General features: G+C 38.5%; 1 protein-coding gene and 1 pseudogene across 1 annotated transcript; one reads left to right on the forward strand and one right to left on the reverse strand.

Moving 5' to 3' along the window:
* Positions 1-33: 33 nt before the first annotated feature.
* PPP2CA (protein phosphatase 2 catalytic subunit alpha) lies at positions 34-21,877 on the forward strand. Its single transcript, XM_090288321.1, has 7 exons — positions 34-383; positions 14,155-14,364; positions 17,259-17,432; positions 17,905-17,994; positions 18,533-18,694; positions 19,672-19,790; positions 20,298-21,877. Exons 1-7 carry the CDS (start codon positions 282-284, stop codon positions 20,368-20,370), a joined length of 930 nt encoding a protein of 309 aa, XP_090144447.1. The 5' UTR covers positions 34-281; the 3' UTR covers positions 20,371-21,877.
* Positions 7,624-12,408, reverse strand: LOC150000797 (homeobox protein OTX2 pseudogene; annotated as a pseudogene).
* Positions 21,878-26,590: the final 4,713 nt, after the last annotated feature.

Raw genomic sequence — 26,590 nt, forward strand, 5'->3', positions numbered from 1 at the left:
ACCGCTCCGCACCCTGCCGCCTCCTGACGCCGGGCGTGACGTAACCACGCCGGCGGCCGCCATTACAGAGAGGCGAGCTTCGGGGGAAGAGCGAGTGGAGGAGGGCAGCGGCCTGTGGCCGAGCACTGCGGGTGGAGCCAGCCGGCCAGCGCTAGCGCCGAGCCACCTCCAGTAACCACAGAAGTACTTGGGAAACCGGCGGCGGCCTGTGCGTGTGGCCCGTGTGCGGGCGGCGGCGCGGGAGTAGCGCGGAGGGGCAGCCGGTTCGGGCGGGTGTCATCATGGACGAGAAGGTATTCACTAAGGAGCTGGACCAGTGGATCGAGCAGCTGAATGAGTGCAAGCAGCTCTCCGAGCCCCAGGTCAAGAGCCTTTGCGAGAAGGTAAGCTACATTCCGGCTGCGGGAGCCGCCGTGGGCTGAGCCCGCCGAGAAGGAGGCGGCCGTGAGGAGGGCGCAACATGGCGGAGGCTGCGGGCCCGGGCCTCCCGAGCCTCTCAGACCGGTGTCCGGCGCCGGGCAGCCCGCCGGTGATTCCCAAGCGACCCGGCGCCCCCTGCCTCTCGCACAGAGATTGGTTGTTCCTGCCACTGCCGCCTAAAATGGCGCCTTTCCCCCAAGTCCAAGGCTTCGGAGCCTCCCGGCCTTGGCATCGGGCGGGGTGCTGTGGGAGCCGAGACCCTGGGTCGGGGACGGTTTTGAGATCCGGGTAACAGGACTTGAGTTCTACGGCCTGGGAATGGAGCCTGGGTCTCTACTGTGAGTGGGGAAGAGGGTTTTTACTTGGACTCAGGACTAATTCTTAGCTCCAAAGCTGTCCAGAGGACCCCCCAAAAAGCAAGCTTGTATGCCAGATCCCAGGACCTAGCTAAAGGTCACAGAGCTGTAGTGCTGTCTGGGTGATTTGTGCTAAACTCACCCAGCAGTCTTTTCCAGAGACTTTTTAAAAGCGCTTTTTAAAAGTATTTAAAAATAAGTCTTTAACCTAATTTCTACGAAGGTTGTGGTGGTGGTAGTTATAGGGAGGAGAATTACTTATTTTTCATAGTTGGAAGAAATGGAGAATTCGGTGAGTCATACTATATAAGGAGTTTTGAGATTGGAAATCAATGTCAGTTGAATTTATGATTTATATGCTGACTCAAGTTGGATAGTGTTGAAACCCTCGTCTAAGCCTAACGTACTAGGCATTTTGCCACTTATTTTTTAAATGAACTACATGAACTATTAGAGCAGCAAATTTTTTATTCTGCCTCGTTATTGAAAAGTTAATTGTATTTTTGTGGTTTTAAGTAGTAATAGTAGCTGTCCATTGGGCCTTGACCGTATTCCAGACATTGTGCTTAGTGTTTAATTTATCTTGCAGGTGCTGAAAATAGAATCTTGTAGTCCATTTAATAAGTCCATTTTAATTTCCCTTTTCAAAATTAACTGCAACATTTTATTTTAATACAGAATTGTGGAATATCGTGTTAGCATTTTGTATTAGTGAAGAGAGTTATTAGAGAACAATTATGCTGACTTGTTCTGTGGTTTGATGTGAAAATTAGGTGCATGAGTTTGGTGTATATGCTCCTAAAATAGGCTTTTTGAGAAACTATGCTGTAAATAATTGCAATTTAAGTGAGTCAAATTAAGATTTATTTATTCCAAGCTTGAACAAAACTCCTAGTTGATGAGGTGGCAAATCATCTATTGGAGCTGCATTTCAATGGTAACTTCCTAGCCCTTAATTCTCTTGCATCAAGTGAGGATGGTATTTGTTTTAAAGGTTTAGAAATAGGTTTTTAAAAATTATTTAATGTACATTATGAGGTTTTAATTTCTAGATACCATAAGTGATGATTTTAATGACTTTTTAGAGTTCAGTACTTTACATAAAGATTTAGAGTCAGCCATTGGCTAGATGATTAGTCTTTTGTATAGAAAGTACATGGCCATGTTCCCGGGTCTTTTCTAATTTGAGATTATACAATTTCATTTTAAATTAGTGCTTTGTGTTTAAATATTGAACACCTACGAAGAGGAATGGAAAGCAATGCAGAAAAATCATGTTTATTCTCAAGGAGCCTCACTCTAGTTGGACATCAGTAGTAAATGGGCCACAACATAGAGGGTTTGTGTTGGTCACTGTAGAAGTATTGGATTCTAAGGAGGGGTGTCTGAAGCTTGGTGCCTCTAGTCTTTGTAAAAACTGAGATTAATCAGTTTATGCCTAGACCTCCATTGCTCATCCAGCGTGTCCAGATTTTAGTTCTTAGAGTCAAAAAGATGGAAATAATATTTGGAGTTAGGTTTTGGAGGGTGGGTGGGTATCATCACACAACCTTCTGTTTTTTTAGCTCGTGTTTCAACTTTTGGTATTCTATTAACCTTCCAGACTAAATTAATTTGAAGGCCACTTTTTAGGTATGCGGGATGAGTTAGGATACATGATTTGAAATGATCTTTTGTACAAGTTTTTCTAGTAAAACACAAGTTTTCTTTTCACTGTTCATATTTGTATGGCCAATAACACATCTGGTGAAAGCCACGTTTTGAAAAATCTTGAGGGAAATTTTTCATTAGTACAATGGTTTTCTCTCGTTTAAGAAAATATAGTTGTTGGTAATAGTGGATAATTTCTTTGGTTATGAGAAGGAATGCTAATTTTAAAGCCTTCTATATACCTGAAAATGCTTGATTTGAATGAAATATTTAAAGTTAAATACAATAGTAAAGATTACCATAAGAGATTACTGTAATTAAAAAACGTAGAGGCTGTTATTATGGTATCCCATCAACAATGAACAGTGTTAGGTGTTCAAATGCAGAGGATCCAGGTGTGTATTTATAAATAAGGGCGAACATGATTTTCATTTTATTAATTAGTTGTTCCCCCCTACCCCCCAAGATGTGATTACAGTTTATATCAAAGCCAAGGTTTTTGTGTGAGTGCAGTATACCTTGTAATGTGGGGGATTCTGATTTGTTAATTGTTTAAAATTTTGTGGTGAGTGAGTGCAGTTTTGTCTCAGGCACAGTTCTGTAGCCAGCAGCATTACTACATATGCTAGCTGGACTGGTATGTTTCCATCTACAGATTGGAAGAAAATATTAGTGTCAAATTGCTTTTGCATTAACTGCAGTAAACAGTCTTTTATTATATGACTTCAGCAATGGTTTAATTTAGGTATGACTTTTGGCTTTGCACTTTCAGGCCTTACCAAACTTGTGAAGAATGTTGTTTGATAGCCAGATTTTTTTCAGAGCAGGTATGCTGTTTTCCATTACTCTACAGCTCTTATAAATAAAATGCAGTCATTAAGGCTTTACTTAGTTGTAACATTTTTTGAGTAAAATAAACCCCTTCTTTTCTCATTGGATGAGCTGCAAAACATTCTGACCAAGGATAAATTCCTTTATGAAGTAATATGCTTTTGCTAGTCTGTATATGTTTGATTTAAAACATTGTTTGATTCATTTACATAATTTGAATATTGAGAACAGTTGGCAGGGAAGCATGATACAGATTATGTTTATTATACTTTCACAAACACAGTTCTCTTAAGTTTATGAGACAGTTATTGTCCTCACAAATAGAATGCACAGGCTCAGAAATGTAAAGTAATTGACTGCAGGGGCTAAATTGAGGTTGCCTAGGCTTATGGATTCTAAGAGCAGTTTTCTAGCCTTGCTTCACAGCCCCCCCTTTTCATTTCTAAGATAGTGTTAATAATTAAAGATGCAGGTGAATTGGGGCCAAATTGAATTATGGAATCAACAGCTCTGTAAAATAAAGCATTAATTTTATTTTGATTGCTTGAAAGCTCTTTATTCCTGTCACATACTGTTGCTTCACTTTGTCCTAGAGGAGTAAACAATAATTATTCTTAAGTTTTGGGTATGGCTGCAAATCTTATTTGCAGATAAGATTAATGAGGTGAAAACTCCAGTTTATTTTCTGTGTATTCTCAGATAGCATAAATTGAGATCCATATAGACTAAGTTCTGCAGTACTCCAGTAAAGCATACCTGACATTTATAGTGTTCATTACAGCTTGTAAATGCCTTTTTTATCCTCACAGCTTCCTGTGTGTGTTTCGTGATCTCCCAGGCATGAAGCAGTAATAGTTTTGAGTTGACTTAATGAGGAAACGCCAAAAAGGTGGACAGTCCTACTATTCAGAGACACAGGTTCCCCAACTCTCCCTTTGTTTTCCCAGAGTCAAGAGCTCTGTGTCTGCAAATACTGGCAGTGAGGCGAAGGCGAAACTCAGGCTGTCGAGATTGATGAGCACTGCAGGGGTGTGCGGGATAACATTCGCTCTCCAGTCTGTGCTCCCCCTTTTTATGACAGCAAATACTTCCCTATCTCATTGTAATGTCATTGTAAGCCATGTGGAGTATTTGTTTAGTTGAGAAGAGAGAAATTAGGAAAACCAGGAGACATTGGGTTTGGGTTGAAGTAACGGTGGACAGTGATTTTCTTTGAGGGTGCTGAGGAGAGATAGGAAAAGTTGTGTGTCAGGAAACCCTCCCCCTCCTTTTTTACTCTTTCTACTTTGATCTGGTTCTCTTATTTACACTTTTTTCCTTTATTAATTTCTCATAACCATCCTTGTCTGAAAAAAACCTTCAACGTGTACTCTGCTACGCAAGTGAGATCTGAATTGGACTAGAAGTAGAAAGGGGAAAGCTTTTCTTCTGTTTTAAACAGTTTTTCCTTCTGCTTCAGAAACAAGTTTAGAAGAGGCTGAAGTAGAGAGTTCTGGCTTGCCAGTAAATAGCTGGGGTCTGAAAAGTACAGAATATCAATCTGGGCTTAATTTCTTCACAGTACCTTGTTGTCTTCACCATTGCCTAGTTGTAGTACATTGATATTGTGGCTTAGAATGAATGAACAACTGCAGTGACAGAAGTGTGTGTGTCTAAATTGTACATGACCAGCTGGCCAGTTGCTGTGGCACTCCCTGTACCCACCTTAATCATTTAGTTACTACTACAGATAGGAATTTTTACAGTGCTGTTGTTGGGGGGCTGCAGGGAGGTTGAGAAGCTTTGTTCTAGAGTGCCCCAGGTAAAGTGTTCACCTAGCTAGAGTCCTGTATAGAGTGTCATCGACAAAGGTAGTGGAGTGTCATTGATGCTGTAAACTGTGACACTATACTTTTGTTTTTGGAATTCATTCAACCAAAATTTATTAAGCCCCTGTCACATGCATTACTAGTTCTCAATATTTATCTTTGTCTAAACAGCATTATCATTCTTAGGGATTTGTTAGTTTATTTTGTGTTCTTAATTGCAGGGTTTCAGACCAGTCAAGAGTTTGAATTTGTAAACACTAGATGGGAAAGGTTTTAGAACATCTGTGCTAGTGGCGATAGAGGGAATTCTATTTCTCTTGTCACCTGTCATTTGTAAACTAGCAGTAATGCCCACCATCTATTTTATTGAGTCATTCTGACTTTTAATAAAAAGGCTTAAAAAGTGCTTTAGGATGGAGTAGAATTTTAGTGTTGGCAGGAGTCTTAAAGACCTTCTAGGCCAAGTTCTCTTTTACAGATGGAGAAGGAAACAGGCCCCCAGAGGGCTTGAATCTAGTTCATGATGGATTGTTGTGGTGAGAATTTTTAAACAACTATCTATGTAGCAACATTTCTTAGTTTAGTAATTTATGTTTTTTTCCCCTATGCTGGAGTGTTTAGTTCATGCACACGTGTGGGATGGCTGGTAAAGATTGAGGCCAGTATGTTGCATGAGAGACACATGGCTTTAAAGAAAACAATCATTCATTTTGGTCAGAGATGAAAATGATTATTTGAAGCAAAATCATTCAGGTTTTAATCAAAGAAGACCAAATTGTTTCGTAAAACAGAGGCATCTGTTATGTATAATTAATGAAAGATAAGTAGTATGAAAAAAGGTTTTATAATTGAAGAAAATTAGCTCAAACTTATTTGCTTCTACGCCTAATAATATGCCCTACTTTATGTGTCACACCAAAATAAAAATCTACTGTATATATTAATTTTGTCATAAACAGCCCTGGCTGGGGATAAACCATAATTTTTTGCTGAGTTAGAAAAACCAAAGAAACCTACCTTATTATCTTTCTAAAGACAGCAAAAACAAAAAAGAAAGTGAAATTCTCTTAGGATATTGAAAATGTATACTTGCTTGCAAATTTAATTAAAAACTTTAAAAGTTTTTAAATGTCTTCAGTTCTGTTTAAACTGAAAAGTAAAATTCAAAAACCAATTTTCTTTAGCTTCTCTTATGCCTTTATAGCTATATTGGTGAAGATGTACTCAGCTATGATTAGAGTATGAAATTTTAATTTACTCAAACTAGAGTTCAATGAGTATTAGAATTAATCAGATTTTTAATAGAAAAATACATAAGAACATCATCCAACTCTGACTACTCAAAGAATACTTGTGGACATTTTGTATAAGAGGAGAAACAACTAGTAAATAAACATGGAATAAAAAGTTTGAACTCAAGTGAAAAGTGCCGGTTAAATCAGGAGATAACATTTTATATCTGAAGTAGCTGAGAATGGGTACATTCTCCCATTTATTATTGTATAACAAGTTGGGCATAATCCAGATTTTGTGTGTGTGTGCGCTAGAACTGTTTTAATAGTTATATGTATCTGCTAAATACAAGAAGAAAGGTTTATGCATATAGTGTATAACTTTTCCACTTAACATCTGCAAGCATAAACAACAATGATCTCAGTTTATAAATTTATCAAGGCTAGAACAATTGACTAATGTCTCTTTACTGGTAGGCTTACCTGCAGTAAATTACAGATGAATGTATCCTTTTTTTCTCTCTTCTCTCACTCTCCTTGTCCAGAGACATTTTGATATAAAGTTGCAGTGCAGCACCTCCAGCCAAAGGTAATCTTTTAAGATAACTATTCGGTTGCTCTGAATTTTACTTATAATTATAACCTATTTAATCACAGAAGAACCCCTGCAGGGGTGGAGTTCAAGATTGCATACAATAACAGGTGATCATTGTTTTGAAGTCTAGCTCAGATTAAAAACCACAGGTGTACCATTTATACGAGACATACTGATTGTCTCAAACTGTGTATTGACTCCTTATGAACGTTTTAAAAATAAAGTTGTGCATCTAGGACAGTCAGTTGCACAATTCACAAAGCCCTAAAATTTTTTCCAGTGCCAGCTAACAGTTGGTCATGAAATGTGAGTAAGCTTGAGACACTGAGCATGTTTTAAGATTCAACCAAGGATTGGCTAAACCATTGGAATACCTCTGCTACGAAGGCTATGTCCTTCCCTTCTTTCTCTCACAATTTAGTTTTGTTTAACTTTTGGTGGTATTTGGTTGCACATGGCTAGAATGCTTTTGATCTCTTTGCAAATCAGGAAAACCAGTGATCTAAAACTATGACGGGATCTTAAGTTAATTGGTTTGTCCATTTCAGGTTGCTGGTTGGTTGGCCCCCCTCTAAAGACCTTCATTTTTTCCTTGTATGCCTCCCAGAATGTTGACTAAAAGATGGGTCTGAGCATCATGCCATCTCTTTTAACCAGTGCCTCTCTAAAACTGGAATGTCCAGCCCAGTATAGTTAAAAATCACCCACAAAAGAACAGGTTCTGCAGGTCTTCACAAAACCTAGAATTGCCACAAAGATGGCTGATCTTTTATGATCCAAGCAGTCAGCATTGAAATAAAGCTTCCAGGAAGTAGGTTGGTCCTTATAATTCAAGCAGTCAGTGATTGAGTTGAAACACAGTCTTGAAACTCCATATCCCTGGGTAGAATGAGAAGCTGGGGGCTGATTGAGATGGCTGGTGACCAATAGGCTGTGTGCCATCCCAGGTCCAGGAAGCTGGTGGGGCAGAGGTGTCAAATAAGATTGACAGTCCATATCCCCAACATAGGAAGTTGAGCCAGTATATTCTTGACTACAACATAAAACTTGAGTATAGGTTATGGGGTATAGGTCATACATGCAGGAAGAGGAGGTGGACAAGGGACCCGACAGTGGGGAGGTGGAAGCTGGACTTCAGAGGAGCACTGCTGCTGGAAATGGCTGGGACTGAGGTGCTAGAGGGGTGAGTGAATTGGCCCCTTCTCCATCTCCACTCTCTGAACTCACTTCCCAAGCTGGACGTCTTTTTGGAAGGTCTCACTTTGTTTTGGCCTCCATTTTGTTTGTTGCTGCTGCTGTAGGTGTATAGGTGATACTTAGCTTTTTTATTCTTTTTTTTTTTTTAAGAGTTGGGGGAAGGGAGGGCAAGAAACTTCTTACATGGTGAGAAACGTTGATTGGTTGCCTCCCTTACTGTGGATCAAACCTGCAACTGAAGGTTGAACCAGGAACCTTCAGCTTTGCAGGACGGTGCCCAATCAACTGAGCCACACCAGTCAGGGCTCTCTTTGATTCTTGAACTGTACTCGGGTAGCCCACAAGGGCTGTAGCAAGTCCGCACCAAAAGTGGTCAGGCTCAGCCCATTGACTGCATGAAGCAGTTGCATAAGATAAGAGATCGTAAGGCACAAAGTCAGCCCAAACAATGGGGTCAAGGGGTGTAGGATCCAGCCAGAGGTCTTGCTTTGCCCAGGGAGGACAGATTCAGAGTCCTTGGTGGGTGGGTTTGGAGTGGTGGAATGAGGGGCAAAGCAATAAACAGTTGCTGGTTTATTGCTTCAGAGGCAGCAGCAGCTCTCCCATGTCCCACCACTAATATGAAACTAAAAAATGCTCACACTATTTCCTCTATAATCCCACCATTGAAAATTTTCCAAAAGGAAACAATACGTGCATAGATCTGTTCAGGAGAATATTATACAGCAGTTTAAAATAATCACTGTAATGCTGTAGGAAATTGGGTTAGTGAATATGAAAATTGGAATACAAAACAAGACATTCACCACTTGAATACATGAGGTCCATATTCTTAGTTTCACCACCAAAATAAACAATATCAACATTTTAATGTTTTTCAGTCTTTTTATACAAAGAATTTTTCTATAGTCGTGTTGTATTCTTAAATGTTTGCTTGATAAATAAAACTGCATAAAAGTGTTGCATGTCCTTTCCTATGATACAGATTAACTAGAAATGATATCTTTATCGTTCACTCTTTAGGAAATTAATATACAAGTGGCTGGTAGATCTGTTGTTGGTTCATGTATTTTTTTCCTCTTATTTCCTTGAAAAATCTTGGCTTGAATAATCTGTGCAGTCTAATTTAAGTCCACTTTGTTTGTTGGTAATTTCATGTTACGGTGGTTAGGGATGACCTATATCTAAAAATGTCAAACAGATTTGTAAGGTCGTTCACCTTATGCCTGATTGTTCTATAATAGGTTGAAAAATAAAGTGTGATTTCTGAACCTGAGGGGATGTTGGTAATGAATTAATATCCCCAAAGGTAGCTTTCCTTCAAGTGACTCCGAATTGTTTGGGTGTTAGGATGGTATAAAATTTTAACTTCACACGGTTAGTTGTGATAAGCTCTTAAAAATGGAATAGCCTATTTACATTTTAACCATGTTCTAGGAAGTTTTATGTCACATATTTTTTCCTTGAATTAATTCATTTCAGTCTTTACCATTTGACTGAATTTCAGTAGGGTTCCAATAAGTAAAAAATTAGTATGGTGCTAATTACACTTAAAAAAAAAAACCTTTGATCTTCATTTATTTTCAAATGCTAATTAGCTGAGACATTTGAAGGTCTGGAAAAAATGTTTTAGGGAAAGCAAAAAGGAAAAAATACATTGGGTGGTGTGTTTTGCTTTTGTTTCTGTGTATAATTCAGGTGACATGAGGCTTTAAATTATAGCAGTCAGAAAACCAGAGAACGAAAACGTAGTTATTAAAAATAAAAAATATCTAATCTTAATTGTGACTTTGAAAGTCTAGTTCTACAGTATTAAAGAGTCAAAGTTGTAATGGCTGATGAAGGAAGGCCTGAAGGCTCTGAAGATAACTATTAGAGGTCCCATTAGGTGACCCATTGCCAGGTTCCTTTAGGTGCTTCTGGGAGTTACAAGGACTGACTTTTTGTGATAGCACAGCTTCTCTCAGACCTCTTTTTCTGTGATTAGTTTTCCTGATTGTAAAATAATCTTTAATAAAGACATCTGCAGCCTTTATTATTCTGGTTGTGATAGTGTATTTTGGTATAATGATAATCTGAGAGCTGGTAAATTGAGACAAAAAACAACAAAGTGTATTTAAAACTGGTTCTTTGTAAGCATGATTTTTTGTTACTATATACTTTATTGCATCTGATACATACTACTGTTTTTTCCAGGATTTAATTATCATTGTTGTGGTCTGAAATTTGGTAGGAAGGGAAGAAAGCTTTAACTTTCCCAGGTTTACAAGTTAAAATGTTCACTTTATAGATCATATCCTTTCCCTTTTGGAGGACAGTTTGGTAGTGTCAACATAAATAAGTGCAAAACTACTAAATATAGTAATAGGTCCACTTCATATTATCTTCTTTCAGGAAATGTGCCTGCATATGTGTGCAAGGGAGCAAATACTAGGATATATATTGCAGGCACCTTTCCCTTCCTCCCCAAGTATTATCATTCCCCAGGGAATACTCTACACCCACTATGAGAAATTAACTAGGTCTTTATATATGCATTCTGAACTCCAACATATATATTTTTTTCCCCAAGGATAAATTGTAAAGGAGAAAAGCAGACTGCTGAACAATATTGTTTCTAGTTTAAATATACAATTATGTTTCTTTAGGTATATAATATACTATGTATTCAAATGTGTAAACAAGGTTTTGAAAGGATATACATCAGAATGCTATTGGTGGTTACTTTAGGCCCAACGTGGCTAATGAGATTGTGGAGAGTGGTCAGTAACTTTTGCAAATTTCTTTGGTGTAGGACCTGTCATTTCATTCACGGCTATTTTCATTAGTGTGTAGTGGGTGCTAAAAACACTAGATGTGGTATTAGTGCTAAACAGAGTTAGTAATAGAATATGCCTAATTATGCTTTTCAGTAAGAATAAATCAGGGGAGGTTGGAATTACACTAGACATATCGGTCGGCAGCCGTCCGTCTCGAGAGACGATGGTGTAGCTTCTTAAGAGTCTATCTGCACCGCCGAGAATGGCTGTGCAGTCCGACTCGGGAGTGACATGGTATCTGTCTCCTCCCGTGTTGAATCGACATCTTGTGATGACGCTGAAGCTACAGAGCCTGGGCAGGGTGATATGGAGGGTCTGCTGTTGCCCATGCAGCAGACCCCCCCTCTCTTCGCAGCTGAAGGGTCCAAGGGAAAGACGGAGTCGATACAGCTTGGGTTCAGGTGCGCCGCAGGAGTTGCCGGTGTTGACTACAACGTCAAACCGCCTTAGGGACTCCGGCTCCAGATTTTCTGTCGGGGTTTACTCCCTTAGCCTTTCCCCAGAAGAGGTATGCCGCAAGGCAGCGGAGGTTTTTTGGAGTCAGAGTTTTCCTTCTCTGATGTACCCTGACTGGAAGATCGAACCAGCGACACTTAGCTCGCAGGCCGACGCTCAATCCACTGAGCTAAACCAGCCAGGGCAGACACTAGACATATAGATTACATGTATTTCTTAATAAGTATCTTTTTGAGACAGTGGATATTTTTTCTACATTGAAAACGTTAGCTCAGATTAAAAGTTAATTTTAGATGTTAGTGGTTGTGAATGTACTGAAATAGGCTCTCGTGGAGACTTGGAAATAGTGGTTTCTTAAAGTTGGCTGCACCTGCGAGCACTCGTGTGGGGTGGGGAAGGGAGACTTAAAATATATATATTGATGCTTGGATTCTATCCCCAGATATCTGACTTAATTGGGAGAGGGATAGCCTGGACTTCTTGATTGATTGATTAATTGATTGATTTATTGATTTTGGTTAAAAACAGCAAATGATTTTTAATGTATGGCTTACCAGTTCTGTCATATTTAGTTGTCACTTGAAATAATAATGAGCAAAGACTCAACAACAATTTTCTGTGGTAATTTCACCCTGTGCTGCAGTGTTTTGCCTTTCCCTGACCCAGCCTCGCAGCGTACATTCTGGAACACCATTCCATTCCATGATGCTGGTCACACACAGAGAGGGTACTTGGTAAATGTTCTTTGAATATATGAAGTAAACACCTTCAACCCAGTCTCAGGACAAATTTCTTTTGCCTTCATGGCTTAACTGAAATCTGGCTCTCTGAGGAAGTCATGTACCTTCTCTGGTAGCCCTCCCTGATGGGTGGATGCTGCCTCCTGCTACTCAAGGATAAAATTGCCTGTGTTTTTCAGGCTTCTGTCCTCCACCTAGATGTCTGGGCACCTTTCTTTACTGCTGTTACTTGTTTCTTCATTTCTCCAAAGAACTCGATACCAATTTCCAGGCCTGTACTTCTGATTTCCTGGGAGATAACCATGGCTTTTTCTGAAAATGACCTTGGTTTGAGTTCTTGATTCACTTAACAAATATGTGTGAAATGCTCTGTACATCTCAGGCATTGTTCTAGCAAGGTACTATGTACATAGTTGTGAATAAAATAAATCTGGTGAACATTTTTTAAATTGTTGCTTTGATCGTTGCATTGAACATAGATCAGAGGCAAGAAAATGGGACAGGGAGTTCAGTGTGGAGGCCAGCACAAGAATCCAGGTGAGATGATGGCGGCTTGGTCCAGCGTAGTAGCAAAAAAGATAGAAGCAGGTGGATTCGATGTTTCAGAAGGAGACTAGGCAAGACTTGTCTGTGGATCGGTCTATGAATACTAGTGGCCTTTAGCTCTACTCCATTGATATCCACAGTCATAGCTCTACCTCTGAAATACTAAATTCACTCATCAAATTTTCTGCCTCTGGATCTTTGTTCTGATACCACTTTGATAGACTTGTTCTGTATGCATCCATGCTTCATTCTCTCCCTTCATTTTCTGTTTGGGGTAACGAACAGTCATGGTTTGCTTGGGTGCAGCTGAGGCATTTCCTGGGATGCAGGACTTTGAGTGTTAAAACCAGGGTAGTTAGTTACACTAACCCCACCCCCAGTCCACCCTCTTCTCTACCCCTGTGTGTTGTGTTTCAGTCCTGTTAATTTTTCCCTCTTAACTCCTAGGACATCTGTACATGATTGCATCTGCCTGTATTGGACCTCCTCCCATTTGCTATTTTCATCCCCTTTCTGTAACTAGTTCATTCTTGGGATCTCAGGCAGTTTTCTTAGCAGTCCCAGAAATTGTGATACTGGAACACTGCTGCTTACTCCAGCTTGTCTTAGCACTTGGCCTTTTCTTTTGTCATGATCATTTTGTTTTCTGCCTCTCTTGCTTTATTCTGTGCTTTTGGGGCTGTCTTGTTTGTTGTGGCCTGCAGCAGTTACTCTCTCCCTTTCTTTCATGGCTTTAACACAGTCTGTACTCTGTTACTAAATTATTTGCTTGTGGGCCTTCACCCAGGGAATGACTTGGCTTGTTCACTGTACCTCCAGTGGCTGGCACAGGGCCTGGCACATAGTATCATTCAGATAATTCAGCAAAAGGATGATTATTTCCCAGTGCTCTTCACAATTTCTGTCATAAAGTAAATGATTGGTGTGTGTTGAATGAATGAAAAGATACTGAGAGATATGCTACCTTTAAAGAAATGTTTGAATTTGTGACTGGAGGAATGCATATGCGTCAAAGAATTTTCTAAAAGCAGCATAAAATCCATTTATATTGAATAGTCACAATTGTAAAACAAGAAGCTTGTATTTTTGGCATAAAGTATAAAAAACATTAACATACAGATAATTTCAATGTATTTCAAAAATTAAAGGCAAGCAGAACTAAGAAATTTCCCATAGCCTGGAATTCTGGAGTGCCAGCATTTAAAACTAAGTAACTAGGTATCTGAATGTCTTGCATCATTTTCATTGATCTCATATAGCTGCTAATAATATAATATCTGTGGTGTTTACTTGGATGTCAACTGATTGGCATAAAAACTAATACTGCTGAGAGGGGAGATAACCAATGAATAGAATCTGGACCTCTTATTTTAATGGGATCATAATTGTCTACAGTTTCATCTTATACTGAGTTCACCCCTTAAGCTACATTAAGTTAAATAAACATGTTTGTTAATGTTGTTTAAGGTCAAATGTATTGGTTTCTTTTTTTCTCCATCTGTAGGCTAAAGAAATCCTGACAAAAGAATCCAACGTGCAAGAGGTTCGATGTCCAGTCACTGTCTGCGGAGATGTACATGGGCAATTTCATGATCTCATGGAACTGTTTAGAATTGGTGGCAAGTCACCAGATACAAATTACTTGTTTATGGGAGATTATGTTGACAGAGGATACTATTCAGTCGAAACAGTTACTCTGCTTGTAGCTCTTAAGGTAATTTCAATTTTTATGTTTGGACATTTTAAACTGGGTGAAAGGGTCTTCTTGGATGTTCTTTTTCCCAGAGATTTGTGGTTTTCTCCATTCGAATGTTAGGCATTAGAATGAAACTCCAAATTTAGGGATGCAAGTATTCAGGTTAGGGGCTTAAAATCATAGGTCTATCTTCATTCTGAGTGAGGTGATGGTACAAAATAAAAACAAAAAGGTTATTCTTTAAGGAAGAGAATACCTCTGATTATTTGAAAAAAAATATTGGCTGGTCAGGTAGAAATTTCATATAAATTGGGTGGGGTATGGAAAGGTAATATAATTACCTTTCTAGATACTTTTTAGGTTTTTTTTTTTTTTTTTAAGTATTTTAAAGGAACAAAACACATCAATTATTGGAACATTTATATCCTGTGACACAGTAATTTTATAATTTCATTGAGGTAGAAATTCAAGAGAAAAAGAACTTTTTATTTGAGAACATAAATCGCAGCCTTGTTTTTAATATCAGAAAAAGAATTGACCTAAAAATCCAACAGTAAGTGAATGTCTAAATTATGATTTATCTCAGTGGACTAGTTTGCAGTCATTAAACATGACATGATAATCTAGAACAATGGAAATGATAATTAAAGAAAATGAGTTGCTTTATACCAGTTATAGCTTTGGGAAATGTTCAGAGATCTGAAGGTGAAACACAAAATGGTAAATAGCTTTTAGAGTGGTAGGCTTCTGTCTTTCACTTAAAAGAAATAGCTTGCCTTTACCTTTTGGGGAGAAGAGTTTATTAAATAATATACAGAATTGTAAAATGGCTGCCAGAGACTTCTAATAGTATTGGAGAAGCAGAGAGATGTAGTTTTGGCAAGAGATGAATTTTAGGCAATTAATACAATGTACGTGTTTGTGACGCTACTAGTCTGAATCGTGTGAAGTGCTACAAAACATTTTTGGAGGTCATTATGTTCTGCATCTGTAAAATAAAAGAGTTACATTAAATGATGGAAAGTGTTTGCAGTGGCTCTAGGTATTAGGAGAGCAGCCTTACAAGCTAATCTATACTTAAAGTCCAGGATGAATCCCAGTGCTGAGAGAGGAATGAATGTGTTAGGTTTAAGAACTCATGTTTCAGGCTGTTATGGGCTGAATTGCACCGTTACCACCCCCAAATTTCTTATGTTGAAGACCTAACCCCCAGTATCTCAAAATGTGACTATTTTTGGAAATAGGGCCTTTAAAAGGGTAATTAAAAGGTAAAATGAGGTCGTATGGAGGAGCCTCAGTCCAATATGACTGGTGTCCTTATAAGAAATTAGGACACTGATGCAGAGGAAAGGTGATGAGAAGACTTGTGGATAAGATGGACTTGTACTAGCCAAGGACAGAGGCCTTCAGTTATAACTAAAACCATGCCAGCTTCTTGGTTTTAGACTTCTAGCCTCTCAAACTATGAGGAAATAAATTTCTGTTATTTAAACCACCCAATCTGTGGTGCTTTGTTATGGAAGCCTTAGCCAACAAGGGAAGGAAACTTCCACATAATGGTGATGGAACGGTTGGGTATCCATTTGCCAAAAAAAGAACTTAAAAGATACTTCATTCCATACAAATGGATCAAAATTGATCATAGACCTAAATATGAGAACTAAAACTATGAAACTTCTAGAATAAAACATAGGAGAAAAATCTTTGTAACCTTGGGTTAGGCATAGACTTCTTAGCTATGATACCAAAGACACAGTCCATTAAAAAAAATTAATAAATTGGACTTCATCAGAATTAAGATTATTTTTTCTTCAGAAGACATTACTGAGAATAAAGTATTTGTAGTCATATTTTTAAAAAACCTGTTATAACTAAGATGGCATAATTTAAAAATGGACAGAGTATTTGGATATTTCACCAAGAATATATTTGAATGGTCACTAAACATGTGAAGAGATGCTCAAAATCATTAAGCATCAGGGAGATGCAAATTAAAGTCAATCACAGCCAATTGAATGGCTGTCATCAATAAGGATGATGATACTAAGTGTTAATGAACTTGTGGAGAGACTAGAGCCTTCATACATTGCTACTGGGAATGTAAAATGGTCCAGTCACTTTGAAAAACAGTTCATCAGTTTCTTGAAAAGTTAAGCATAACCCTGTCATATAACCCAGCAATTATACTCAGGAATCTACCCAAGAGAAATGAGAATATATGTTCATATAAAAACTTAAATGCAAATCATTGTAGCAACATTATTCATAATAGCCCCAAACTGCAAACAATCCAAATGTTCATTCAGCTGGTGAATGGAGAGACAAAATATGGTATAGCCATACAGAATAAAAAGGAACAAACCACTGATCCATACACAGATTAGCCTCAAAAAATACTCTGCTAAGTGAAAGAAGCCAGGCACAAAGGACTGTACATCATATGATTACATTTATATGAAATTTCTAGAAAAGGCAAATCTTACTAGAAAGTAAATCAGTGGTTGCTGGAACTAGGAGTTGGGAGTGACTTCAAATAGGCATGAGGACCCGGAGATCTTTTGGAGATAATGGAAAGGTTCTAAAACTGGATTATGATGGTTGTTGCATAACTATAAATTTTACCAAAAAATTATTGAACTGGGGAAAAAATCATGAATGGAGTTTTATAGCTGATAATTATTCTTGGTGTAAAGTTAATGGTAGCAGAAGTTTGATTTTAGATTCACAGGTACCCCATGAACAAAAATGTCTGTAGATGTGTGGTTTCAGTTCATTGTGATATAAGGGCTTGGGATTTTTATTTTTTTAAAAAAACCAAATTGGAACTCTGGATTTCCCTGTAGAAGTTTTGCTGAATTGTTGTTGGTGTTTGAAGGAGCCAGCATTTCATGTTTTCCATTTTGTTGTTTCAGGTTCGTTACCGTGAACGTATCACTATTCTTCGAGGAAATCATGAGAGCAGACAGATCACACAAGTATATGGTTTCTATGATGAGTGTTTAAGGAAATATGGAAACGCAAATGTTTGGAAATATTTTACAGATCTTTTTGACTATCTTCCTCTCACTGCTTTGGTGGATGGACAGGTATGTAGGTCGTCTTAAACCTTACATTGACAGTTACTTTCAGTATTCTGCTTTCTTAATGTTTAAGTGCCAGGAACTACGTTTCCACCCTCCCATCCCTCTGTGAAGTGCCTTTGTATCAGGCCCGGACCTATATGTTAGGACCACAAGGATGAAAGATAAAACCCATTCACTTTCTCAGACTGTTGCAAGAAAATTCTCTGAGAAGGAGGATAATAGTCTGGTGAGGGTAATGTCAGAGAAACATTCTTTCGCAGGAACTGGTTGACTGGAGTCTGCATGAAGTAGCAATGGTTTATCAGGAAAATGGGAGTGTATTTGGTAGTGTAGAGTGGGCTGCAGAGACAAGCCTAATTGTGGCAGAACACAGATACCGGTGCGGACAAGTAATGTGGGCTACTGCCTGCACCTTAGTCCAGAATGTTACAGGTTTCTTTTAGGCGAGGTTAACATTATAAACCACTCTTTTCAGATCTTCTGTCTACATGGTGGCCTGTCGCCATCCATAGATACACTGGATCACATCAGAGCACTTGATCGCCTACAAGAAGTTCCCCATGAGGTAACTGTCTTTTATTTGGTAATAAAATCATTTTAGCAAACTTCTTAGGAGAAATTTAATTGTAACCTAGTTCATTGTATGTATTCTCTCATTTAATTCTCAAAATGACCCCATGTAGTGTGAGTGCTCTTGTCCACTCCATTCTTCAGAAGAAGCCAACGTTAAGGAACTTGCCAAGATCACAGCAGTTGTGGGACTGGGCTTAGGACATAGGGTGTCTTTAGAGTCTCTGCCTTGGTTAGTTAACTGTACTGCCTAAGATTGAAATCTGCATGCTATGTACAGATTAATCATTTAGGGTTTGTTGTTATTGGTGCTCAGTGATGTAGGCTATTCCTCTTAAAGACATCTGGAAATAGTTTGTTATTTACCTGTTTGACACAGATGTTTGACTTTGACTAACTGTAAATCCTTTTACAGTTTTCAGCAAACACCACTTAAAAAGTGTGGCTTAATAGAGTGCTGCTTCTAATGAGTTACTCAAATCATGTATTAACCATTTTTGCAAGAGTCTGTTTTAAACCTAACTTGTTTTTAGGGTCCAATGTGTGACTTGCTGTGGTCAGATCCAGATGACCGTGGTGGTTGGGGTATATCTCCTCGAGGAGCTGGTTACACCTTTGGACAAGATATTTCTGAGACATTTAATCATGCCAATGGCCTCACGTTGGTGTCCAGAGCGCATCAGCTGGTGATGGAGGTATGTTCTGTTCTTTGAAACCTGATTTGCTTTCCAAATAAGTGAATGATATTTGAACATTCCATGTATTCCTTCTGTTTGCCAGTATAGCCTGCACATGAGCATTTATTGGGGTGACATTGGTTAGTAACATTGTGTAAGTTTTGGGTGTACAATTCTGTAATACATCTCCTGTATGTTGCATTGTATACTCACCACCTAAAGTCTAGTCTCCCTGTGTCACCATAAATTTGACAGATTAATGACTGGATTGTGTTTGGGATTTAAGAGCGGGATTGTAAGATTCAGGGGGCAGGAGAAAGGGGAATGTAATATTTTATGATCCCAGTTCTGTTAATTTATGTATTTAGTGAATGTATGAAGGAGAGTTTGGGGAGAAATAAACCAAAATATTTTAAGTAGTCCTTTGGATGGCAGGGTTATAGGTGATTTGAAAGAAGGAAAAGGAGAAGTGAGCTCAATTCTTAGCATAGAACGTTTATTTAGCATACTTATAAAATTAGGGTCCTATTTAGATTAATTTTAATACAGTTCTGTGATTATCAGTAAACTCTGATTTTGCTAACGATAGGGAGAGAAATTGATGAACAATATTGTAAAAGTAATTCATGCAATCAAATAGTCTGAGAGTGAAGCAGGAAATCCTAGAGGTTTCTATCCTTTTTACCTGGGCGGTGACCAACTTGGGGACCTTCATTTATGACTGAGGAGAAAAGTAGTAAGGTTGTAGTCTCCTAGGAGTAGTTCCTTGTTTAGAACCACTGCAATAAAAGAGGCCACATTATTTAAGAAGCATTTTATTCTTTAGTTATTGGTGCTATTATTTTTTAAGTTGTACAAAGTACAGAAAATTATTGAATTATCCAGAAACAGTGTTGATATTTTTCAAGTCTTCTTATGAAAAGGGACTTTCTTGAGTGGAGTCACACTGAGTTACGTAGATAAGGGGGGTTTTATGTCTTTTCTTTTTCTTGTAGGGATACAACTGGTGCCATGACAGGAATGTAGTAACAATTTTCAGTGCTCCAAACTATTGTTATCGTTGTGGTAACCAAGCTGCAATCATGGAACTTGATGATACTCTAAAATACTCTTTGTAAGTATCTACGCCTGAGTAGTTGGTTGCCATTTCTTAAATATATATATATATATAGCTTTTTATGGGAGATTTAGGAGTTGAAAAGTTCATGCTAAATCCATTCCAATTTGCTGTTTAAGTTTCCTTTGAAACAGGCCTATGGTATGTTAAGTCCATCAACAGAAACTTGTGATATATAGACCCTAATATGAATTGTAACTTTTAAAACTGTATTTTATTTATTTGATAGTGCCCGTCTTTCAAATGATTTTATAAGGAAGCCCAATATATAAAAACATATCCTCTGTAGCTGAAGTTACCTTGGCTCTTTGAGGAGGTGTTCACCTAGAAGACCCTTATCCTTAAATGCATGGTTAGGTTACAGTCAGGTTTCTATTATATTAAGGCAAGCTGAAATTGGATAGGAAAAATATGTGTAAAGTTTGAAAGACTAATATCCTTGATTTTGATTGTCAATACATTGATGTCTTACAATATAAACAACAAATGTGTCTTGTTTTTCAGCTTGCAGTTTGACCCAGCACCTCGCAGGGGCGAGCCACATGTTACTCGTCGTACCCCAGACTACTTCCTGTAATGAAATTTTAAACTTGTACAGTATTGCCATGAACCATATATTGACCTAATGGAAATGGGAAGAGCAACAGTAACTCCAAAGTGTCAGAGAATAGTTAACATTCAGAAAACTTGTTTTCACACGGACCAAAAGATGTGCCATATAAAAATACAAAGCCTCTTGTCATCAACAGCCGTGACCACTTTAGAATGAACCAGTTCATTGCATGCTGAAGCGACATTGTTGGTCAAGAAACCAGTTTCTGGCATAGCGTTATTTGTAGTTACTTTTGCTTTCTCTGAGAGACTGCAGATAATAAGATGTAAACATTAACACCTCGTGAATACAATTTAACTTCCATTTAGCTATAGCTTTACTCAGCATGACTGTAGATAAGGATAGCAACAAACAATCATTGGAGCTTAATGAACATTTTTAAAAATAAGTACCAAGGCCTCCCCTCTACTTGTGAGTTTTGAAATTGTTCTGTTTATTTTCAGGGATACCGTTTAATTTAATTGTATGATTTGTCTGCACTCAAGTTTATTTCCCTTCTCAAATCTCAGCCTCATGTTGTTTTTTGTTATTGTCAGAACCTGGTGAGTTGTTTTGAAAAGAGCTGTTTTTTTTCCCCCTACTGTAAGACGATGTTACTGCACAAGAGCACTGCAGTGTTTTTCATAATAAACTTGTGAACTAAGAACTGAGAAAGTCAGATTTTAATTGCATTAATGGGTAAGACTGGTGCTGTTTATTTAAAAGATACATCAATTGATAAATTTTAGAATTTTTAGAATTTTAGGTAAAGAAAATTAAAAATCAAGGCCATTACATAATTTCTCTTAACTCTTTGGCATTCTCCAGATGAATTTCATGACTTATTTGTAGTTTAGGTAGAACAATTTATCAGATTGACAGTGTGCTCTTTGTGGGTTCTTCCTGCATATTAACTTGTCTGCAAGAAAGGAAATCTGTGTGCTACTTCAGTGAGACTGGATTGTAAAACCATGTAACTTGAGATTACATTTTTGAGGTTTTGTTTTAATAAAACAGCATGTTTTCAGGTAGAGCTTAACAAATTGTTTATCAGTGCAGTTTCTGGTTATAAATATATTGTTATGTAATATGGACTCTTTAAGATGATCAGATTGATAAGTTCTTAAATATTTGTACATTACATGTCATGTGATCTAAAGTTAAATTTGACTCATAAAAAAGCGGCTGATGCATTATCCTGTATTAAGCTCTTTAAGTGATACTAGCTAAATCAAATAAGAGACTATTGCTGGATCATGGTTTAGTACTGATGTACATTCACCCAAGGACAAAAATGGCATTTGCAACGAAAGGCAGTCCTAAGTACTTAAGAGTAGTCCCTCCTCCCCTTCATCCTTTGAATAGGATTTGAAAGTTAAAACAGTTCTCCTGTGGAAACTAATACTGGATAATCTTAAACTATCGGGGTAAACTTCGGGACACTTAATCATTATCTGTGTGAGTGTAGTAATAAAAGTTTCTTTGCTTTGTACTGTGTTGAATTTGGAACTGACAGGAGGTTTTCACATCTCTTTTCTAAGTTTTTGGGAAATACCCATACGCAGTATGTATTTTTTTGTTTGTTTTATTTTTAGAGGGGAAGGGAGAAAGAGGGAGAGAAACATCACTGTGTGGTTGCCTCTCACTGGCGCCCCTGACTGGGGACCTGACGTGCAATCTAGTCATGTGCCCTGACTGGGTATTGAACCAGCAACCCTTGGCTCGCAGGCTGTATTTTTTCAATGGTCCATTTTTTCTGATCTAATTGAGAATACTTTTGTTTATTTACGATTTTATTTGTTTATTTATGGGGGGGGAGGGACACATGAATGTGTGAGAGAAACATTTATCAGTTGCCCCTCGCATGCCTCCAACAGGGGAGCTGGCCCACAACCCAGGCTTATACCCTGATGGGGAATTGAACCAGTGACCTGTCAGTTCACAGGCTGGCGCTCAATCCACTGAGAAACGCCAGCCAGGACAAAAGAGTACTTTTGATGGCTTATGGAGTTAATTCTCCAAAGCAAAATGCCCTTAGTTTTTCTACATGTTTCCATTTCACTTTATTTATTGTTTTGTGCTTTCACAAGAACATCTGTCTCTTTTTGCCTTCTCATTTTATGCCCGTTCTCCCTGATTGAACAAGTAGTTTATCAGTGCCACAGTGTTAGTCCAATGGCCATGTGCTCTAGGTACCAAGCAGGTGTTTTTCAGATCCTGTGATATCAAAATTGACTCTAAAGGAAATGCAGATTTTGTAATTACATGTATTGTCATCCCAGTACATATTCTGTTTGTAAAGTACATCTTTGTGATGTCAGAAGAGGGGTTGTGGCCAGAATGGCTTGGCTTTAGAATGATTACCAGAGTTTGAACTGTCTAATTGTAAAGACTATGGGTTTCGGCCATATAAATCAGAAAGTGTTAGTAACCTACCTGATTATGAAGTAAGTAAAGAAAATGCGTTGGTAAGTACAGTAATTTCCTTTAAAAATATATAATTGCTGTTGTTAGTTTCTCAACTAGTAACAGGTTAAGATCAATTTTCCATAATATTTGTAAAAGCTGCTGGTTCAAAAAAAGATCAAAGACTTGTCAACTAAAAATGAGTATTTTGAGTACACTGAGGACTTGCAGGAATTTGCTTTGGCACTTATGGGTAAAATGATGGGCTCATTTCTTAGGTTCAGTATACGAGTATATATTTTAAAATTTATTTATTGATTTTAGAGAGAGAGATGTTCCACTTACTGATGTAGTCGGTTACTTTTTATTTATTTTATATGCTTTATTGATTATGCTATTACAGTTCTCCCAATTTTTTTCCTTTTGTTTCCCTACACCCAGTGACCCCCTCCCTCCAGTTGCCCCTCCACTTAGTCCATGCCCATTGGTTGTGCATATAGTTCTTCTCAACATCTTCCTATCTACTCCACTCCCTCCCACTATGCTTCTTAATTCCTGTATCATCTCCCTCCCTTTCCCCCCTTCCCCCTCCCTGCTGACCTCCCCTCAATATGTTCCCCATACCTATAGTTCTTTTTCCACCTTGTTGCCTACTTAGTTTGCCTTTGTTTCGGTTCCCTAGCTCCTGTTGTTGGTTGTTGTGATACCGTTTTCATTTTAATGTTCATAGTTTTGATTCTCTTTCTCCTAAACAACTCCCTTTAACATTTCATGTAACTGGTTTGGATCTGATGAACTCCTTCAGTTTTACTTTATCCTGGAAGCACTTTCTCTGCCCTTCTATTCTGAATGACAGCTTCGCTGGATAGAGTAATTGTGGTTGTAGGTTTTTGTTTTTCATTGCTTTGAATATTTCTTGCCAGTCCTTTCTTGCCTGCAGAGGTTATTTGGAGAAATCAGCTGATAGTCTTATTGGGACCTCTTTGTATGTAATTCTCTTCTCTCTTGCTGCTTTTAAGATTCTCTCTTTATCCTTAATTTTTGACATTTTGATTATAATGTGTCTTGGTGTGGTTCTCCCTGAGTCTGTTTTTTTTGGAACTCTGTGCTTCCTGGACCTGTAAGTCTATTTCCTTCCCCAAGGTAGGGAAGTTCTGCTTCATTATTTTTTCACATAATTTTTCAATTTCTAGTTCTTCACCTTCTGGCAACCCAATGAATCGGACGTTGGCCCACTTCTAGCTGTCCCATAGGTTTCTTAGCCTCTCCTCATTTTCCTCACTTTTCGTTTCCTCTTTCTGCACTGGTTGACTATTTGTTCCTTCCCTATGTTCCAGTTTGTTGATTTGATCCCTGATTCTCCTTCCCTCACACTTGTTTCATATGTGTTGTTTTTTTTTTTCATTTCAGCAGGACTAGCCTTCATTCCTTTCCTGTCTTGTTTAAGATCTGCTGTCAGATCTGTAAGCTTTCTTATAACGAAAGCTCTGAACTGTGCCTCAGAAAGATTTCTTATCTGCTGAGCCGTTAGATCATATACTGTATTTGCTGTCTGGTCAGCTGTGTGATTGGGATCTCTATTATGATTCTTGCCATCCAGACAGTTTTGTGTTTACCTTTGCTTCCTGGGTGGGACTGTCACACCTCCTAGCTATAGGGGGTGGAGCCCTGTGCACTCGTCTCTACTGGGCGACCCTTCTCACCATACTGTGGCGTTTTGTATATGGGGGCGGGAGTCCTAGATGGATCCTTGCTGTTTACACTGGGAGCTTCTTCCTCTGTCCCCACTCACTCCGGCCTTCACAGTCCAAGGCAGTGGGGGATCTGCTTTCCCCGGTGTTGGAATCGCAAGCTGATGGGTCTGGTCTGCAGCCGGGGGTGTTCCGCAGGTGCTTCTCACCTCTTTAAATATGGGCGTCCGTGCTTGGTACCGCCAGCACAACTTGACCTCTCCACCCAGGCTTTGCCCCTCCTGCCCATCCAGACAAGCACCACTTGTTTATAACTTCATAAGTTGGACTTCATGTAGCTTTATTTTCTGAAACTTATGATGAGTTATTATGGTTTTGCGGTAGATGTATTCCTTAGTTGTGGAGGGAGACAGAGCGTGTCAGTCTAGGCCTCCATCTTTGCAGGAAGTCCTCTGGTTACTTCTCGTATGTGCCCTGACCCAGGATCAAACCCACAACCTTGGTGTATGGGTATGGCACTGACCAACTGAGCTCCCTGGTCAGGGCAAGTGTGTTTTAAATGGAAGTGTAGCATGTCAGAAAGATTCAGATTTAGCTTTTTATGAAAACAGTGTTTTTGTGGTTTTCAACCTTGATGCCTACAGAGGTTCTGATTTAAATTGTTTGGAGGAGGAGGGCCCAGGAATACATATTTTTAAGTTTCCTGAGTGATTTTAATTTACATGTTGATTTAAGAGCTCAGTTTTCCTACTATACGTTTAAGAAAATTGGGTTTTGGTAAATAATTAGGATACACCATGTGGCTCTATTTCAGCAGTGACTTGAACCTGTCCATATAAGCAGTCCCTTAATTTTAACTGTAATACGTTCCTAGGAATGGGCCTTAATGAATTGTAACAGGCTTGTTTTGAGGTGGAATCTGTTCCCATGAACTAAAACTTTTTCATTAAAGCTTTAATATTTCCGAATCTTCGGTTTTTCTCTCATCACAGTTAATACGTTTATTCTTTTGAATAACTATGAAAGTTGTAGATGTATTATTTTGGGCATGCCTGATCATCTCGATATTTGTTTCGATTATAATTTTGTGTCTGAGGACTGTTAGGTACATTTCATTACTGCTGCTGCTTATATATATTTGATTAATTGCACAGGTACTGCCATGAAGACAGAAATGGCTCTTTTGGCTTGCAGTCCTAGTCTGTCCTGTAAATAGGCTATAGTGTTCATTTATCAGCTGGTCTATAAATTCCAGGGAAGGAAAAGAGGGTTATGGATATTTATACTGTACAAATTTCTTCACAAGTTGAACATAAAAAAAATCAGTGATACCTAAAAACGAGTAGACAAGGCAGCAGACTCTAGGTTTAGGTCTCCTGTCACACCTGGACCAGAGTTCCTTTTCTAGGAGCTAAAAAGGAGAGTTCTAGTTAGTGATTGAAGCCTTGGGGGGAAAAAAAAACACCTTTTTTTTTTTTTTGTAATGCAAATCAAAATTCTCATAGCTGATGTTTAACTAAAGGAGTTTGGATCCTAAACAGGTTGAGGATAAGTAGGTCTGTTAACATTTTCTCCACCTAAAACCTAAAACAAAAAACCTAAAACGCTCCTAATGTTAACAAACCATTTCATGTAGCTCATTTTTGCTACTTAGACCTCTTAGGAATTTCTCCTGAAGGAGCCCTAGCGAACCAGCATATTGTCATTAGGGAAGTCCAGTTAAACTTTAATGAACTAACGGTGTGTTCTAAGAGATTATTGAATGCAGTGGTAGACTGCAGTTGACCAGCAAGTCCGGTGCCTGTTGATGGAAGTCAAAGACTGGAATTGTATTAGAAAAGGAAGTCTGTAAAGAGCACTCACTCTGCAGACACTTGAAGAGCAAAATGGAAAGTTAAACCTCTTGGAAAGGCCAGAGGCTGCTGAGTGCTTGTGCCTCAAGGCTTAGCGTGCTTTCTGAGCTCTTAAGGAAACTTTGTGATCTAATTTGGTGTTTAGTATTTTGCAGTACATAGATTCAGAACTGCTGTAGCATGGCAGTGGTACTTAGAGGGCAAGGATCAGGGCTAGTGGTTAAGTTTTGTGAGCCTGGTCAAGGGTGGGCATCT

This window comes from Furipterus horrens, unplaced genomic scaffold (assembly GCF_987537825.1).
Source record: "Furipterus horrens unplaced genomic scaffold, mFurHor1.1.pri manual_scaffold_10, whole genome shotgun sequence".
Taxonomy (NCBI): domain Eukaryota; kingdom Metazoa; phylum Chordata; class Mammalia; order Chiroptera; family Furipteridae; genus Furipterus; species Furipterus horrens.

Coding starts and splice junctions, on each gene's coding strand:
- PPP2CA (XM_090288321.1), top strand. CDS start 282: ATGGACGAGAAGGTATTCACTAAGGAGCTGGACCAGTGGATCGAGCAG. Junction 384..14,154: donor TCAAGAGCCTTTGCGAGAAG/GTAAGCTACATT, acceptor CTCCATCTGTAG/GCTAAAGAAATCCTGACAAA. Junction 17,433..17,904: donor CTGCTTTGGTGGATGGACAG/GTATGTAGGTCG, acceptor CACTCTTTTCAG/ATCTTCTGTCTACATGGTGG.